The 16,997-nt window shown below is 39.0% G+C and overlaps 1 protein-coding gene across 1 annotated transcript; it reads right to left on the reverse strand.

The window, feature by feature from the left end:
* Positions 1-2,634: 2,634 nt before the first annotated feature.
* Positions 2,635-10,925, reverse strand: LOC113429045 (cytochrome P450 2J5-like). The gene is made up of 7 exons (XM_026691561.2): positions 10,766-10,925; positions 10,405-10,565; positions 8,678-8,854; positions 6,777-6,918; positions 4,894-5,081; positions 4,227-4,368; positions 2,635-3,256 (listed from the first exon to the last, which is right to left on the reverse strand). Exons 1-7 carry the CDS (start codon positions 10,923-10,925, stop codon positions 3,072-3,074), a joined length of 1,155 nt encoding a protein of 384 aa, XP_026547346.2. The 3' UTR covers positions 2,635-3,071.
* Between the last annotated feature and the right edge of the window lie 6,072 nt (positions 10,926-16,997).

A 16,997-nucleotide genomic window follows, 5' to 3' on the forward strand; every position in this document is an offset into this window, starting at 1 on the left:
ACTTTTCTTCCTCTTTTATATACTCCATTGATGGGAAACAAATAGCCACATGTCTTTTGATTCTCTGTCTCATTTGTCCTAGAACTTTGTCAACAAGATACTATCACATTAATTTGGATTAACAAGGTTGTCTCTGACCATGTGCCACACAAATAACACAGGAAGTCTTTTTTTTTTTTTAGACAATCATGGGCTATGCAATCCATTTTGTCCCAAACATGACAGCATACCAGAATCATTTTAAAATCATGCTGTACCATATGTCCATGAAATATATCTGAATATAAAGGACAATCTTGTTGGGCCAGAGAAATATTATCTAGTCCAGGATTATGTCTCATGCATACTAATGTAAGCCCAGCATTACTCAGCTTTGCTTACAAATAAAGGAATGTCTTCATGAAGGTTTCATACTGTTGAGAACCATCTCTGGAACTGTGCAGCCTTTTGCAAGTAAAATAAGTGTAATCACTATGCTTGCTAATAAAGAGGGCTGTTGGAATAGATTCTGCAACAATTGTTATGAATAGAAAGGTATCCTAAATCCAAGCACCAAGTTATAGGTAGAGAGCTATCAGTCTTTAGAAATCTTTAACTAAAATATTAGTTAATTCTATAATAATATAATATATTATATAAAATATAATAATATTAGTTAATATTCCAACTGTGTGATCCATCATCACTTCTGATTATGATCCATGCTAAAGTTTTAGCAGGGACAATGATTAACTCTGAAGTATCATTAAACCCAATAGAGGCCGCATGGCTTAGGACCTAGCCATCCTTTTTGATATTGTGTTTTGCTTTATGGTCCAATATTTTTATTATTATTTTTATTCCTTATTTATTTTCCAACTGTATTAATGATTGCCATGATGTATCTCATTCTGAACACACTCTGAAAGCTGAATGTTTTGAAGTTTTTTTTTGAAGCTCACATCTGCCCTTATTCCTGAGCCCCAGATGTTTCCTTTTTCTCCTTGGGTACACAACAAGAACTCAAAATGACATAGGTTTCACTTGGTTCCTAGGGTCATTCCAGAATTATCTCTTCGTAGGATCCCCTTTATGGCAATTGGGTGCAGGCCCTTGCTTCATGGATAAGAATCCCCAATCCTCTCCTTCGATGACAGTCTTGCTGATTGTTAATTTACTTATTTACTCAGTGTATAAATATAGCTGTTTCATAGAGAACTATGAGAAATAATGGGGCTGAATGGCGTATGTAAGAGGAAGGAAAGTAAAAAACAGAGGACACAACCATCACAGATACACTAGTAAGCATCAAAGAAAAAGGGTCAGCCGGACAATGATGGCTATAGGGACACTTTTGTTCGTTTTGCTGCTTGCTTTGCGGATTCTCTTCCTCCTGAGACAACTTTGGACCCCCCTCTCATTGGGTCTTTGTTGGGCTAACAGGAATGAGCTTTGTGGGCTAACATGATTGAGCTTGGCGGACCGAAGACGGTGTACTTCTAGGTTGTCTAGGTCTAGAATTTCAAGTCTGGTGGCATAAAGTATTCTGCAATGAGTAGAGGAATGGAGATCTCTTCTTGTGAAGTATTTCTGGACTTTCTCAACTGTATTAATATCAGATATGTAATGCGGGTTCCAGACTGATGAGCTGTACTCAAGCATTGGTCTAGCAATCGTTTTGTATGCTCTAGTTAGTAGTGTGATATTACCGGAGAAAAAGCTACGCAGGATTTGGTTAACAATTCTTAATGCCTTTTTGGCTATGTAGTTACAGTGGGTTCTAGCACTTAGATCATTAGAGATGAGTATTCCAAGGTCCTTTACAGAGCTTGGATCATCAACAATGTCTTGACTATTCAGCTTGTATTTTATTTTCTGATTTTTTTTTTTTTGCCAATATGTAAGACAGAGCATTTATTTGTTGAGATTTGAAGTTGCCATTTGTTTGCCCATTCTGATACATAGTCAAGGTCTTTTTGAAGGGTAGCAGCATTGTCGGTGGTGTTGAATAGCTTTACATCATCAGCGAAGAGAACACAGTCGCTCTTAATATGATCTCATAACACAGCTAAACCTCCAGGTGATCTTAATGACTCGCTAAAAGAATGCAAATGACCAGCTGTCTGCAAGGAGTATAAATCTTTCCATTCCCCTCCATCCAGTCAGAGCTGAAGAAGCTTCTTGGATGAGAAGGGAAACATCTTCAAAAAGAACCCAGAAAGTCCAATTGCCTCTTGAAAAAGCACCTTTGAGACAACTATGACTAGGATGACTGAGAATCTCCATAGACATATACATCCTTGACTGACACCGTTATTGGTACTAATTTTCTCTCTTAGAGTATTATACATTCCTGTGTGTGAACCTTAGTCATCCCTATCTTCAAAAAGGGAGACCCCAGCCTAGTTGAAAATTGCAGACCAATCTCTTTATGCTGCGTCACCTGTAAAGTCATGGAATCAATTATTAACCAATCCATTATCTTCCACTTAGAGACAAACAACCTACTCTCTAATAAACAATTTAGTTTCAGAAAAAAACTATCCTGTAATCTGCAACTCTTACACTGCAAAAACATATGGACTACACAACTCGATCAGGGCAAAGCAATAGATGCAATCTACATAGACTTCTAAAGCTTTTGATTCAGTGGTACACAACAAACTATTACTAAAACTAAAATCTTATGGTATCTCTGGACACCTGCATAACTGGATAGAAGTATTCCTGTCAAACAGGCAACAAATGGTCAAAATTGGGAGCGTCCTATCAAATTCTGTACCTGTCAACAGTGGTGTCCCCCAGGGCAGTGTTCTAGGACCAACTCTCTTCATACTCTACATAAATGACCTCTGTGATCATATTAAGAGCAACTGTGTTCTCTTCGCTGATGATGTAAAGCTATTCAACACCACAGACAATACTGCTACCCTTCAAAAAGACCTCGACTATGTATCAGAATGGTCAAACATAAGTTTTGGTACTGACTAAATAGAAGCAAAGAACAATATTAAGTGAATAGAAATATAGAGGAAACATTTATCATAATAGCTACTGTTTGAATAAGTGTATGCTATTTATGGTGTTTAAGTTTAAGCCTTTTTGGGAATAGCACACAGTTTGTAAGGGTGTGGCTGCACTGTTCCGCTTACAACAGGTACTTCATTGATTTTTTTCACTCCTTCAGGCAACTGGAAGCTGAAGGTCCTCAACAAGTTGGTCAGAAAGATGAAGATCTCAATTCTTGCTAAAAGCTCTCCCACACATATACGTTGACCTGGTGATGAGACAAAGCATTTGTAAAGTGAATAATAATCATTTCTCTAGAGTATATCCCATTAGCAAGGGAATCTGAAAAGATCCATAACAGATGAAATAGATTTTCATGTTGAATTCTGATATTTTCTAGCAGATTCAATTCCTAGTGCTGCCTAGGAATTGAGGAGAAATAGTCCAGGATGTCAGCTTCCTGTGGCTGCCATGGATCTATCTCAACTACTATTGGACCCCAGAAGCTGATGTTTTGTTTCTATCTGAACAAGAGCCAGGATAACTCTTATAGCCATAGATGGATGTGGATGCCATTATGTTGGATGGAAATCAATCTCTGCAATAATTGGAGATTACTTTCTGCAGACCATGTTCTGCAGGGATGAAAGGCCACTAAAACATTATCCCATGTTTAATATTTTCTACCACCCAAGGTAGGGAGATAGAAAGCTCTAGCTCTCCTCGCTTAAAATCTCTTCAGATGCCTTTTAGCTGCCTGGGAAAATATCTGTGTAGATTCTCAAGCATCCAGGTCATGGTTGTCTCAAAGGTGCTTTTTCAAGAGACAACCAGACTGTTTTTTGTTTGAAGATGTTCTCATCCAAGAAGATTCTTCAGCTCTGACTGAATGGTGGAGGATGGAAGGATTTGCTGCAAGGAATATAATAACTCTGTGGTCCAGATCATCAGTAAAAAGCTACAATTAACTGGGTGTTCTTTGGATTTAACTAATAATTCTCCCCAAACACCAGAGATACAACCTTATCCATATCTTACAAAGCTCCAATACTAGAATTGCTGTCTAACTATCCCTTTGTAGTTCAAAGTTTATGCCCTAAGGGATGTTCAGACTCTCTTAGCTTTGAAACCAAGGATTCCTTGGTTTCCTGTTCAGACCATGATGACCTCAGATCATCTCAGGGGTGTGGATGGTGAGAATCTATAAGTAATAAGCTGCTTTGGGCTTATAGATGTACCTATTCCAAATGGCAGAAATTCTTCCCGTTCAATGAACTTCCCATCCTTATCTAAAAAGTGATTTGGGTTGAATTCTTCAGGTGTCTCCCATTGCTCAGGATCAAGAAGAACGGAGCGCAGGTCTAGGAGAATACAAGCCCCCTTTTAAGAAAAAGAGATTATTAAATAGACCAGTTTCATAAGTGAAACAGGCAGAAAAGTTCAAACAACATTGATTAAACATTTGATTTTAGTTTGCCTTTATGGACTCACATTTCTACATTTCCATAGCAGTTTCAGAGAGCAGTAGCTCCTCAATGTTTAGCTTCATTCTTCCATTTTTTGCATTAAGGGGGGTGCCTTTTGCATGAGGGGGCTGCCTATTTATCACATCATATTGCCCCGAGAAATGGACAAAGAAACAAGTCCAGATATGACTACAATTCTGAAGTTCATCCATTAATCACTTATCATCTTCCTAGAATAAATAGAAAATACTAATGGTTCTAGCATTAAAATCTGAGAGGTGTTTGGATTTAAAATCATAATCCATCCCCCACAAGAGTTTGCTATTCTTGGTTATTTGAATTTACATGACTACATTGGTAGTTATGAACAGAGAGCACATGTCATATTCTGCTTTTCCCTCCATGCTGTACTGCAATACAACTTGAACATGTTCCTCACCTTTGAAATGTGGTAATCCCTGATCTTCACATCCTTTGTATTTTTCCTGGAAGCCCCAGCTATGAAGATATATTTTACGCGCTGTATTTCATGAATCACAGCATTGGTGTAGGGCAGCTTCTTCCGATCCTGATAGGAAATTGACCGTGAGAATTCACACACATCTTCAATCTCTTTCTGGACTTTCTCTAGAAAAAATGATGGAAATAGATGCTTTATTTTGTTCATTCAAGCCTGTTCCACCAATGTTCTGGCCTTCTTCAAGTTATTGTCAGCTTTTGGGCTCCACGTCGATTGGAATTCCAAATTTGCAGTCCCATTTGTACCTCCAATGCCAATTGCCATCTCAATGACCTTTATGCTGCTACTTGCACCAGACCACCTGACAGAGGACTCCAAATCCATCTCTGATCTCTGGGCATTGCACTCTTCCTGCTGGTCTTTGATTCCAGCCATGTACTTCATTGCCAAGGTTCCTATTGACTTTCTTGGTCAGTTTTGGCTTCTAGTCCCTGCTTGTCATTCTTCAGGACTGCAGCTCCGACACCAAGCTGGCTCTTCAATACACCTCCACTAGCCTTTTGGCATTAGCAAACACTCTCCACCTTGACCTCCAGACTGGTAATGTCTTCTGACTGGCACTAGGTTAGACTCAGAGTTGGCTCACTGCCTGCTACCAAACCCTCATTGTGCTACCCCTCCCATACACACATGTTCACAATGGAAAGTTCAAAGGTTATTATTCAAAATCCCAGTTTTAGGGGTAAACCAAACGTCGATTTCCAAGCTCAGCATTAGACAAAATCTCAACAAGATTCAGTCCAAGAAATGCCAAACAAAGTCCAAATCCAGTTCTAAATCCATACCCAAGGTTACAAATCAAGTGACAAAGAACAGGAGGTAAGAACCTGGACACATTGTTCGGGAAACACCCATTACTTTGGGCAGGATTAAATAGGCAATGCCAGTACAGTCCCTCACAATGGGTGAGATTGCTTCATTGTGAATAACCTGGCCAACCAGCATTGTGCCTGTCTCCATGCACATCCTTGGATCAGGAGGAGGTATGGACTCCACCTCCTTATCCTCACTTGACTGTGGGCAGATCAGAGGTGGTATTCAACCGGTCGTGGAAATTTCGAGTAGTTCAGAGAACCAGCAAATACTACCTATTTCCCTTCCCCTGCCATGCCCACCAAGCCACGCCCACATGTAGTAAAACAATTTGAATCCCACCACTGGGGCAGATGCTCATTCTTCCTGTCTGGGTCATCCAGGCTCATGTGCCACAGCTGCGGCTCCCTCAGCTCTATCTCAGCCTGTCACCCATCCAATAGTCCTGGCTGTGGCTGCCTTGTCAGGCTGGAAGCCTGCGCTCTCCCATCCATCTCTCTCTGGTGCTTCCATGCTCTCTTTTCCCAAAATATCAGGACCTGGCTCATCCTCCTCTTCCTCCTCTGAATTCACATCCAGAGAGGGGTCTGCAGAAGGATCCATTACACTCATCCTGGATATGTCCCTCAATGCTGCAGACAAGGGCCCTAGTTTGGTTCTGCCCCTTCCAGCCCTTGCTTGATAGATTTCTGCATTGAAAGCATGAAATCTGACCTGATTTGCACGGATTTCCAGTTTCTAGTTCCTCACTGAATATTTTATTGAGGATTCAATGGAGGCTCTCTGTTTATTTATTTAGCATATGGTAGCCTTTCCGTACGTACATTCTTTGTTTTCCTTTAATCCTGCTAAATTCATACTCCTGCTTATAGAATCAAGAATCTACATTGGAAATTATTACAAAGAATAGGTTTAAAATAATTTCTGTGAATTTTAAAACCTGGAGTAACTTTTGTTGCACTAGGTTGCACTAGCCATGTCTGTCTCACCTTGGATGTTAGGATGATTGGTCAAAAGGAGAAGTGCCCACATCAGAGTAAGCATGGTTGTCTCTGTTCCAGCAATAAAAAAATCAAAAATACATAGAGCCAGGTTCTCTTCTCTGTAGGTAGATTTGGGGTCATTCCTGCTCTGATGTTTAAAATGGAAAATGAAAATTACAATGAATTCTATGCAGATTTCTGTAGTTATTTTTTATCTCTGTATCTCAAGTCTAGAGAATAAATACATTCCTGGTGGTTATGTCAGTGCAGGAAAGTAATACTTCAACTGGTAGATTCACATTAAGACACTGTCTTAGCTAAGCTCAAAGTGATGCATATGACTGCTTTAATTATCAGTTTTTGTGGCTATTATGCCACACCAGGATAATTTATGCAATTTTTTTTAAAAAAGGGTAATTCTCAACTTACTATCATTTGGTGATCGTTCGAAGTTTCCATGGCACTGAAAAAAGTGAGTTACAAAATGGTTTTCATACCATTACAGCATCCCTACAGTGATGTGATCAAAATTCAGGTGCTTGGCAACTGGCATATATTACCGTATTTTTCGGGGTATCAGACACACTTTTTCCACCCCCAAAAGTGGGTGTAAATGTCTGTGCATGTTATACAGTGAATGTTGTCGAAGCCCCGCCCAGCCACCGGCCCCCACCCTTCGGCCTCTGCCTCCCAACAATTTGCCTCCTTGCAGCAGACAGCAAACAGCAAGCAGCCTGTTTCAGCTTCAGCACAGCCTGATTAGCACAAGCAGCTGATTGTCGGTTTTATCGGCCTCTTGACAATCAGCTGTTTCAGGCTGCAGGGATTGCCATCGCCAGTTGCCGCCACCGTGCACCCCATTTTTAGCATCTGCATCCCATTTTTGGCCCCCACGCACCCTGTTTTCAGCCTCCATGTGCCCCATTTTCCGCCTTCATGAAAGGCCTCTGCAGCTGGGAAACGAGATCTGACAGCGCTTCTGATGGCAAAATGGAGGTGGGGGGCATGCCACAAACATCAATCCAGAGGTCATTTCTTTCCTGAAGGCCTCTGTCAGAGAAACGGAGGCCAGGGGCAACATGCACAAGCAGCTGCAAGGCAACTCAGGTGACAGGGTGTGCAAGGCCCAGCTGCAACTGTCCAAAGGTAAGCAGCTCCATCCCTCGATCCCCACCCTAGTTTGATTTTTATCTGTGCACCTCGCCCCACCCAACCAGGTGCAACAGAGTGGGTGTGGTCTTAACTAGAGGTTGTTTTGGGAGCATGTGTAAAAATCAAGCTAGGGCTTATTTTCTGAGTAGGGCTTATTTTCTGAAAACATGGTAGGTACAAATAGAAATATGCATTATTTCCATAGCAAGCAATATAAAGCAGGAGTAGTTAAAGGGATTATTTTATTCAGAGGAAAATATGTTTTTATTTGGATATCACTTCTGGAATTTGTACTTGTGAAGAAAAAAAAAGATGAAACTTTGACTTTGGTTTTGTTGATTAGAAGGATTTGGTATTATAGGAATGGCTAGTTATATATTAATGTGTAAAAGCAAAAAGTGGAGGTTGGAGTGTGTTTACCTTGTAGTGTGCTATGAAGAGTTGGAAGTCAATGCCCCTTTTCTTCCTTTTTCTCTTTCCCCCGTGTCTCACACCCCCTTTCCCCTGCTCCCTTGCATCTCTTAATTTCCTATTTTTTTCTCCTCTTCCTTGTATTTTATATAATAAAACAAAACCTTAATAATAAAAAAGACTGCAGAAGTACAATATAACTCTTATTTAGAAGTATTAACATGGGGTAAATTCAGAATAGGAGTTGAATGAAAAAGAAAGAAAAATCCAGTGAAGACAATTTCAGTAGCCCGTCCTGTTTGGTTATGGCAAGGAATATAATAATTCCTTGTTTATGTTTATACCTTGTCAATCTGAAGAAGATAGTAATCAATGAAATCTTGTGGCTCATGCAGAGCGCTGGATTTCTTGTGCTTTTCTATTTCCTGCTTTGCAAAGGAAGTGATCACCTCTAGGGAAGCCAAGGCCTCCTTGTGAAGGCCTGGGAGGTAGCTCATTAATCGTGGGAACGCAAGAAACAACTAATAGAAATGGAAAAGGAAAAGATTATTTATTTCTCCACTACAACTAAAGAAGACTCTAAGCAGCTCACAGTAATAGACCACACTTAATAAACAAAGAAAAACATTGCAAGCACATTAAAACATGGCACCATACGTGGTGGCAGATCTTAAAAATCTTCTAGAAAAGCCGTTCCCGAATTCTTGTAGAAAAGAATGATAAAGGCAGATTGATTATTATAAAGCTATTATAAATTTCTCTTATTTTCTCATTGTCTCCAAGAGACTTTGTAAATATGGTTACTGTGCTATATTAGCATACTCCAAAACCTGACACCTGATTGGTCCGCATGGACCGCAACCGGATTGGTTGACTCAGCGGCTGTGATTGGTGCGCTGAGAATCTACCGCGATTGGTCGAGCCAATCGCGGGAGATTTAAAGCGCTGCCGTTGGCCGCCGAGTCAGGAGCAATCCCCATAAGAAGGGTTGCCGCGGCTCCAGTTTCCTTGTACTGAACTGACACAAATAAAGAGCTGAAAGTAACTATGGTCTCGCATTTCCTTGGGAACCGATCCACCCCGATCTAACAGTTACCCTTGGCTAACTAAGCCATGATTCAAAAAATTAGATCAACTGGATTCACATGCCAAGCTAAATCATATATTAACTAAATGGGTTGGATTTTCAATCTGCTAGCTTTTCATAAGAGAACAACAGAGTTGGAAGGGACCTTGTAGGTCTTCTAATCCAACCCCCTCTTCAAGCAGGAGACTGTATATATCATTTCAAACAATGGCTTTCCAATCTCTTAAAATTACCCTGTGATGGAACACCCATAACATCTGAAGGCAAGCAATTCCGCATGTTCTCCCTGTCAGGAAATTTTTTCTTAATTCTAGATAGGTTCTCTCCTTGATTAGTTTCCATCCATTGCTTCTTTTCCTGCCTTCAGGTGCTTTGGAGAACAGATTGACCCCCTCTTCTATGTGGCTGCCCCTCAGATATTGAAACACTGCTATCATGTCATCCCTAGTCCTTCTTTTCAATAGATTAGTCATATCCAAATCCTGCAACTGTTCTTCATATATTTTATCCTCCACACCAACCCCCATCTTGATCATTCTAGTTCTCTTTTCGGCATTTTTTCCAGAGTCACAGTTTAAACATGGGGTGGGCAGTCATCTAGTGGTGATATTGAAATGATGGATTTTTTTCATGGGCAGGACCACTTTGCTATAGTGGTTAATGCACCAATCTAGTAACTGAGATATTGTGAATACTAGTCCTAACGCAAGCACTAAGTCAACTGGGTGACAGTGAACAAGTCCCTCTCTCTCAGCCCTAGGAAGTAGGCAATGGCCAACCGCTTCCAAAACCTGGACTGCAAAGACTTCTCCAGGCTTTTGCTTTGAGTCAAGACTGATTCCAGGACAGACACACTACTGGGAATAATAGTACCATGCAATAGATGATTTCCAAGGCTTCCTTCATGGATTCCATTCATGTTTACATGAAATTATTAATAGAAACATAGGTTTGGGGGGAGCTTAAATATAAAACATGACTCACCGCATGAAAAATGCTACCAATGAATTTCGCAGTAGTTTTGAGGGCTTTCGTTAACTTCTGGAAGTTTTCATCGTCAGGAGCAAACTGATGTCCAAAACTCAAAGCACAGATGACATTAGAAACTACATTTATTAGTGGAAGTGATGGGTCAAATGGCTGCCCTGGAAATGAAGGTATTTTATAATGAATTTTTAAGGAACAGAGCTTGTAAGAGGATGAAGGAAGAGAATTGGGAAATCTGCCAAATGTTTCAAAAAGTTTAAAAAAATCAAATCAAAGACATATGTTCTTTTTTGAAATACACAGAATGGGAAAAAAATTCTGCAGACAGAGACCTGAGCCATTACCCAAAATTACATACCCTTTGTCTGTCTAAATATCTCCACCAATGTCTGAGCTCCATCTTCTATTTGATGCTCAATGCTTTTCTTCCCCAGGCCCAGCTTCCGCAGAGCAGTGATGCCAATGTGTCGCTGCTGTTTCCAGGTGTTGCCATTGGAGAAAATAATTCCTGAAGGCATTATCAGATAGAGATAAATGATTCTTGATGACATTCATGTTAAAAAAAAAAACCAGTTCTAGTTCTTGCAAAATATGTCTCTGGATTTCAGGTGGGAGTACCAAACCCTTCTGGCATATTGCCATTTTATAAGATTCTAAATTATTATCTAATTATTTGCTAAACAAATAATTCCCTCAACACTGTCCAACTATTTACAAAGTCTGCACTACTATTACTATTAATCTTCTCATCACTCATCACCCATCCCTTCCCAATGTACCTTTGTCGCTTGTATCCTTACGATTTATATTGATTGTTCCTAGTATGTTATCCTTGTGTTGATGCAACCTAGAACTGCAGCTGCAGCACACACCATCTCATACTTAAGAGGTGATCAACTAGAACACTTAGACCCCTCTCACAAGCACTACTTTTGAGTCAGGCACCATCTTTTCTATACTTATGCATCTAGGGTTTTTTTTTTGACTAGGTGCAGGACCTAATGTTTCTCACCTGTGAACTACATCTTATTGGATAAGGCCCAATGCTCAAGTCTGTCAAGATCCTTCTGCATCTTGAGCCTATCTTCTAATGTATTGGCTATTCCCCCTGTTAGATCTGGGGTGGATCGGTTCGAAGGAGACGCGAGACCATCTCAGTGAGTTCAGCTCTTTATTTAGTGTAAGAATAGTCTGAAGAATACAAGCCGCGGCAGCCCTTCATGTAGAGCTGGCTCGCGGCTTGGCGGCCAATGGCAGCGCTTTGAATCTCCTGCGATCGGCACAGCCAATCGCGGCAGATTCCTAGCGCTCCAATCACGGCCGGGGGTTCGACCAATCAGGTCGCTGTCCGTCCGGACCAATCCGTTGCGGGGTTTTGGAGTATGCTAATATAGCACACACACCCCCAATGTGGTGTCCTGTTCAAATTTGATGAGTTTACCTTCTATCCCATCTATAAATTAGAATAAAAATAGAGTTAGAAATACATTATTCCATTCTCTTTAATAAAACAAAGGATGGAGGTGTAAGAATTCTAGCAAGTCAACTAATTTTCATTTTAGAACACACCCACCCCGCTCTCCAAATATACAATTCCACAGTGATGATGTGGAGAATGAAAGGATTTAACGACTAAGTGACTGCAAGAAATATAAATCCTCCCAATTAAGATATATCTTTTAGAAGTCTTATTAATATTCAATAGCTCTTTAAAATTCTAGGCAATCTCCTCCTTGTTTAAATTCTGTTCCAATTTTTTTTCCTCTCCCTTCCCACTTACAGCAAAAAGATTTTCCTTTAAATGTTCAGAAATCCATACCTCCAATGCGAGTTTTCCGATTTCTCTTAAAGTTCTATCGCTGTCAAGTTCAGAAGGAGAGTGAAAAGAAAAAAAGTTTTTCCTTTAATTTCCATTCGCCGCTTGACACATTCTGGAAACGATGTATCTTTAATAAGCTTTAAGTTCCAGGATACTTTCACTGTTATTTTGTCCCGGTCAGCAAAGATCACTTTCATTTCTTGACAGCTCCTCCTGCACTTTCTTTTTCCAGCTGAGCTCTTCTATGTGGCGGCCATTGCTGACCGCCGCTCAGCTGCCTTTGGAAAAGGGGGTTTAGCCGGCTAGGGAAGAGAGGTGCGATATCTCTCGACCCTGCCAGACCACCCCCCTGTCTTCGCCACCTTCTATGGAGGTGGCTTAGCCCCGAAGCCAAATGGCTCGAGGCACTCGGGCAGTGAACACAGGCAGAAACCGCGCACACTCTTTTTGATCAAACAGCAACCCCAGAAAGAGAAATGGAAGAAAGAAAAAAGTATTAAAAGAGATAGCTTATTTGGATTGTTTGGTGACTTTGGAACTCTTGGGAATTATTTTTGATTAAAAGCACTCGGGTGGTTGTTTTGGAAAAAAATAATTTCTCTTTACAATGGCATCGCTTGTGGATGAATTAAAAATTGAATATAAAAATATAAAAAAGAAGAACAAGATGGGAAAGATACTTTGGGCACTCTTTTTCAATTTCTAGAAATGGCGGTATGTACTTATGAAAAATTGACTGCGCAGCAGGATGACTGGGACAAAGAAGAAGCCATCTTTGATGAACAAATGATTCTACTTGGGGAGGAGGAGAAAGAGGAAAAGAAAAAGGGGATTTTAAGGCTTAAAAAAACAACCAAAAAAGAGAAAAATGAGGTGAAAGGTGGATACAAGGTTAGAAAACAACAGAAAGTGGGAAAGCAGAAGAAGAAAAGGGAGGAGGAGAGACAAAGGGGTAAAAAGGGCAAGGAGAAGAATAAGCAAGAGAGAAAGGAAGGGATGAGAAGCCTTAATGGTGGGAAGCAAGATTTAAAGAAACAAAATTCATTTAGAGATAATGGGTAAATTTAATTGAAAAAGGGATTCTGTAAGGTACATAAGATTGTGCTTTTATATGTGTATTCAGAATAAAATGCTTAAGATATAAATGAGTATTAATATGTATGATTAGTTTTTTAATGGCATTGATAGTGGTCTTATATACCTATAAATATGTTTTTTGTTGTTGTTGTTTTTTTCTTATAAAATACATTGTGTAATTTTAAAATGTACTAAAGAAATATAAATCCTCCCATCCTGCACCATTCAGTCAGAAATGAAGAAAATTATTGGATGAGAAGCGAAACATCTTCAAGGAAACCGAAAGTCCAGTTGCCTTTTGAAAAAACACCTTTGGAATAATCAAATTTATCATTCAATTTGGTGTGAATGTATTCATAAAAGGAACTATTCCATAGGGGAATATAGAAGGATGGTGAAAACACAGAGGGGGGGAGAGAGAAAGGGAGAGAGAGAGGTAGAGAGGCAGAGGGAGGGAGGGAGGGAGGGAGAGGGAGAGGGAGAGGGAGAGAGAGAGAGAGAGAGAGAGAGAGAGAGAGAGATTTCAGCCCTTAGTATGAAAACAAAAGTATGATGCTAATTACAAAAATTCAAACTTATTATCTGGCAGATTGAGAAATTGAAAGCCTAAATTACTGCACTAATAAAAGATCCCAGAAACCAAAGTACTGGTAACTTTTAAAAAGATGATCAATTCATAATGTTACACAAATGTTGCTTTCTGTGCAATTCCTTTGGAATGGCCTTGCACTGATTTACTCACTTCCTGCTCAATTTAGGATCTATCAAGAACCAACTCCTGTTGCCTTATTTTTTTTCTTTTTAAAACTGTTTTCTTCTCTTTTTTAGTTGTAGTTTATATTAGTATTGAATGTGGTTATTTAAATTGTTAGTTTGATTTCAAGCAAGATCATTAAAGGTGTGATTTTATTCCAATTTTGGAAATGTTATTAGCTTAGAATAGATCCCAATTGAATCTAATTCCATGACTATGTGGGTAATCAATATGAAAGCAATGCTTTTAGGTGGGTTGATCACATAGAGAGAATTGGTTAAAATCAAATTTGCAAAATCTGAAGAAAATGGCCAAATTTGAAGGAAGAGGAAAAATATTACTCAAAAAGAAAGGACTAAAGCGATAAAGGAAAATTGAGAGCTTTAGTTGAATGGGGATGTTGAGAACCTCAGAAGAAAAAGATGGATGTTTAGTGAAAAAAAAGTAAATGTCTAAAAATACAGTATATGAATGTAATGAACCAGATAGAATGCAATGGAGATGTATAATAATTTGGTATAAAGTGGATTATAGCTATATATATCTTTGCTTATCTCATGCCATTAAGTCATTTTGTTGAATATCTCTTACTTCCCACCCCCTCATGCTATGTATAATATCACCAAAAATATAATAGTCTGATGGTTATTTAGGTACAATTTCTTATGACTTGCCCTTACCATTCACTGAAGGACTCAAGAATATATAGTCTGGTCGATCAGATAAGTCTTCTGGGAAGCTGGTCATTGCTTTTTTCACAGTTTTGAATCCAGACAGCACTACCATAAGGTGAGGTCCAGCCCACAAAGAGTATATATTTCCATATTGTTTTGCAAGCTGCCAAGTGAATCAAAGTTGAGAAATGTTACAATCAAATAAAACAGATTATTTATAGTTAATGCACCAGAGTATACTTTATAATAAAATTAAGTATTTTAATAACAATAAAATACACTCTTTCCTAAATCTTCAATTTCAAGATCTTTCACCATATGCAATTGTCTGCTCTTTAGAAACCTATTTTCTCTAAGATTCCTGCTCAGAACTTTTGTTCTTGTGCTTCGTTTATTTTCCTCAGATGTTCCTTTCTCTATGTTTCTACCTGAAATTCTAGCAATTATGGGCTGCCCTGAAGAATTGTTCTACATCTGATGGGTTTTAATCTGAATTAAAATTGGTCACAAGAGCAGTACTATCTATATGAGCTACTGGATAATTTGTTAAAATAATTGATCAATTTTCTCTTTTTGGGGAGGGTGTAATTTTTATTTTATTCAAAAGAAAGGTTAAAGTACAGAACTAAAAAAAAAAGGAAAACTGCAAAACAAACAAGACATTTTAAAAAGTGCATTACAAAAAGAAAAACACACACACACATAAACATATTATTCCCCTCAGTTGTATACTGATTAATTCACTGTTATTAGTTTCCCACCCATTGTGAAACAGGCTCCCAAATTTTTTAAATTAAATCTATTTGCAAATTATTAATCTGTCATCTATATATTATATTAATGAAAAAAAAATTAACAAGAGGAACAACAACAATAATAATAAGGGCAAGATTAAAGCTTTAAACCCCTCTGTTAACAAAGTGCTATTTTAATCAACTCATAGAAAATTTATCATGGCATCTTATCTATCCCAAATTGTCCCAGAAGTTAACAAAGATTCATCAAGATTAAATATACACATTTGTTTCTAAATACCATCTCTTATTAACTGTTGTCTGATTAAATATAATAAATTCAATCTCCCATAGACCTCTCCTATGGTCTATCTTCCCATAGAAGTCCAGATCAAATTGTTTTCCAGTTAAATGTGATAAATCCATTCCTCAATTGTCTTCAATCCTTCTAGGGAAAACCAGTTTTTCACTTCTCCACTCAGTTAGGTTTCTCCTTTTATAAAATAATTCAGGGAGGCATGTGCAATTAACTCAGTTATTTCTAAGTCTGTACAGTCCATATTTTCTTCCAATGAATCTGCTGCTTTCGAATCACATTCCTTTTGTGAATCTAATGTATCCACAGCTATATGCATCTGAATATTTCCCACAGCCACTATCATTTCATCAAACTTTTTAAGTTTTTAAAAAGGCTTTCAACTAGGAATTCCAAGTTTTCCAAACGTTTTTAGATATCCACCATATTTGCTTCAGCAGCCATCTCGAGGAGAAATACTTCCTTGCAGGGGTGGGATTCTACCAGTTCTGACTGGTTCTATAGAACAACTTTCTAAGCAGTTTTGAAAACCAGTTGTTAGAAGCAATCTCCTTTTGTTTTTTCCCCACCCTTACTACATTCTTGCCAGTATGCCTAGCTCTCTCTGAAGAATTGGTTCCATTATCAAACCTTTCTGGCAAGACTGAACTAGAATCTGCCTTCTAAAAATTCAGCCCCATTATTTCACATAGTGCTCTGTGAAACAGCTATAAGCAAGTCTTACCCAGGGGTGGATTCAAATTTCTTAACAACCGGTTCTGTGGGTGTGGCCTAATTTGTGGGTGTGGCTTGGTCATGTGACTGGGTGAGTGTGGCTAGGTGGTCATGTGACTAGCAAACCAAATATAAGTGGTCCTCGCTTAATGGCAAGTTGCTTAGCAAGTGTTCTAATTTACGACTGACCTCCCTAGAGCTACTTGACCTGTTTTTGGTGTTTTGACAGCCATGCACACGCGCACACACACACACAGACTTATGATCAGTTACAACATCCCACACAGTCTTGTGACTGAGGTTTTCTATGTTTTTGCCAGTTTCCAACAATTCCTTCTGGTTTCCAGTTAAAAATGCCCATTGGGGAAAATGGACTTGTTTAACAACCAATGTTTGCTTAATGACCACAAGGTTCACTTAATGACCATGGTGTTTGCCTAACCCGGGGTCTGCAACCTTAAACACTCAAAGAGCCATTTTTCTATTTTCTTTTAAACAGGTA

The sequence above is a fragment of the Notechis scutatus genome, chromosome 4 (assembly GCF_049901735.1).
Source record: "Notechis scutatus isolate UNSWTSFEM ecotype Mainland chromosome 4, rNotScu1.2, whole genome shotgun sequence".
NCBI classification, from domain to species: Eukaryota; Metazoa; Chordata; class Lepidosauria; order Squamata; family Elapidae; genus Notechis; species Notechis scutatus.

What these genes read in the sequence shown, in the direction of transcription:
- LOC113429045 (XM_026691561.2), bottom strand. Translation starts at nt 10,925, where the DNA reads ATGCCTTCAGGAATTATTTTCTCCAATGGCAACACCTGGAAACAGCAG. An exon ending in GATATTTAGACAGACAAAGG is followed by an intron (nt 10,566 to 10,765) that starts GTATGTAATTTT and finishes CTTCATTTCCAG; the next exon opens with GGCAGCCATTTGACCCATCA. An exon ending in ATTTCTGCCATTTGGAATAG is followed by an intron (nt 3,257 to 4,226) that starts GTACATCTATAA and finishes TCTCATCACCAG; the next exon opens with GTCAACGTATATGTGTGGGA.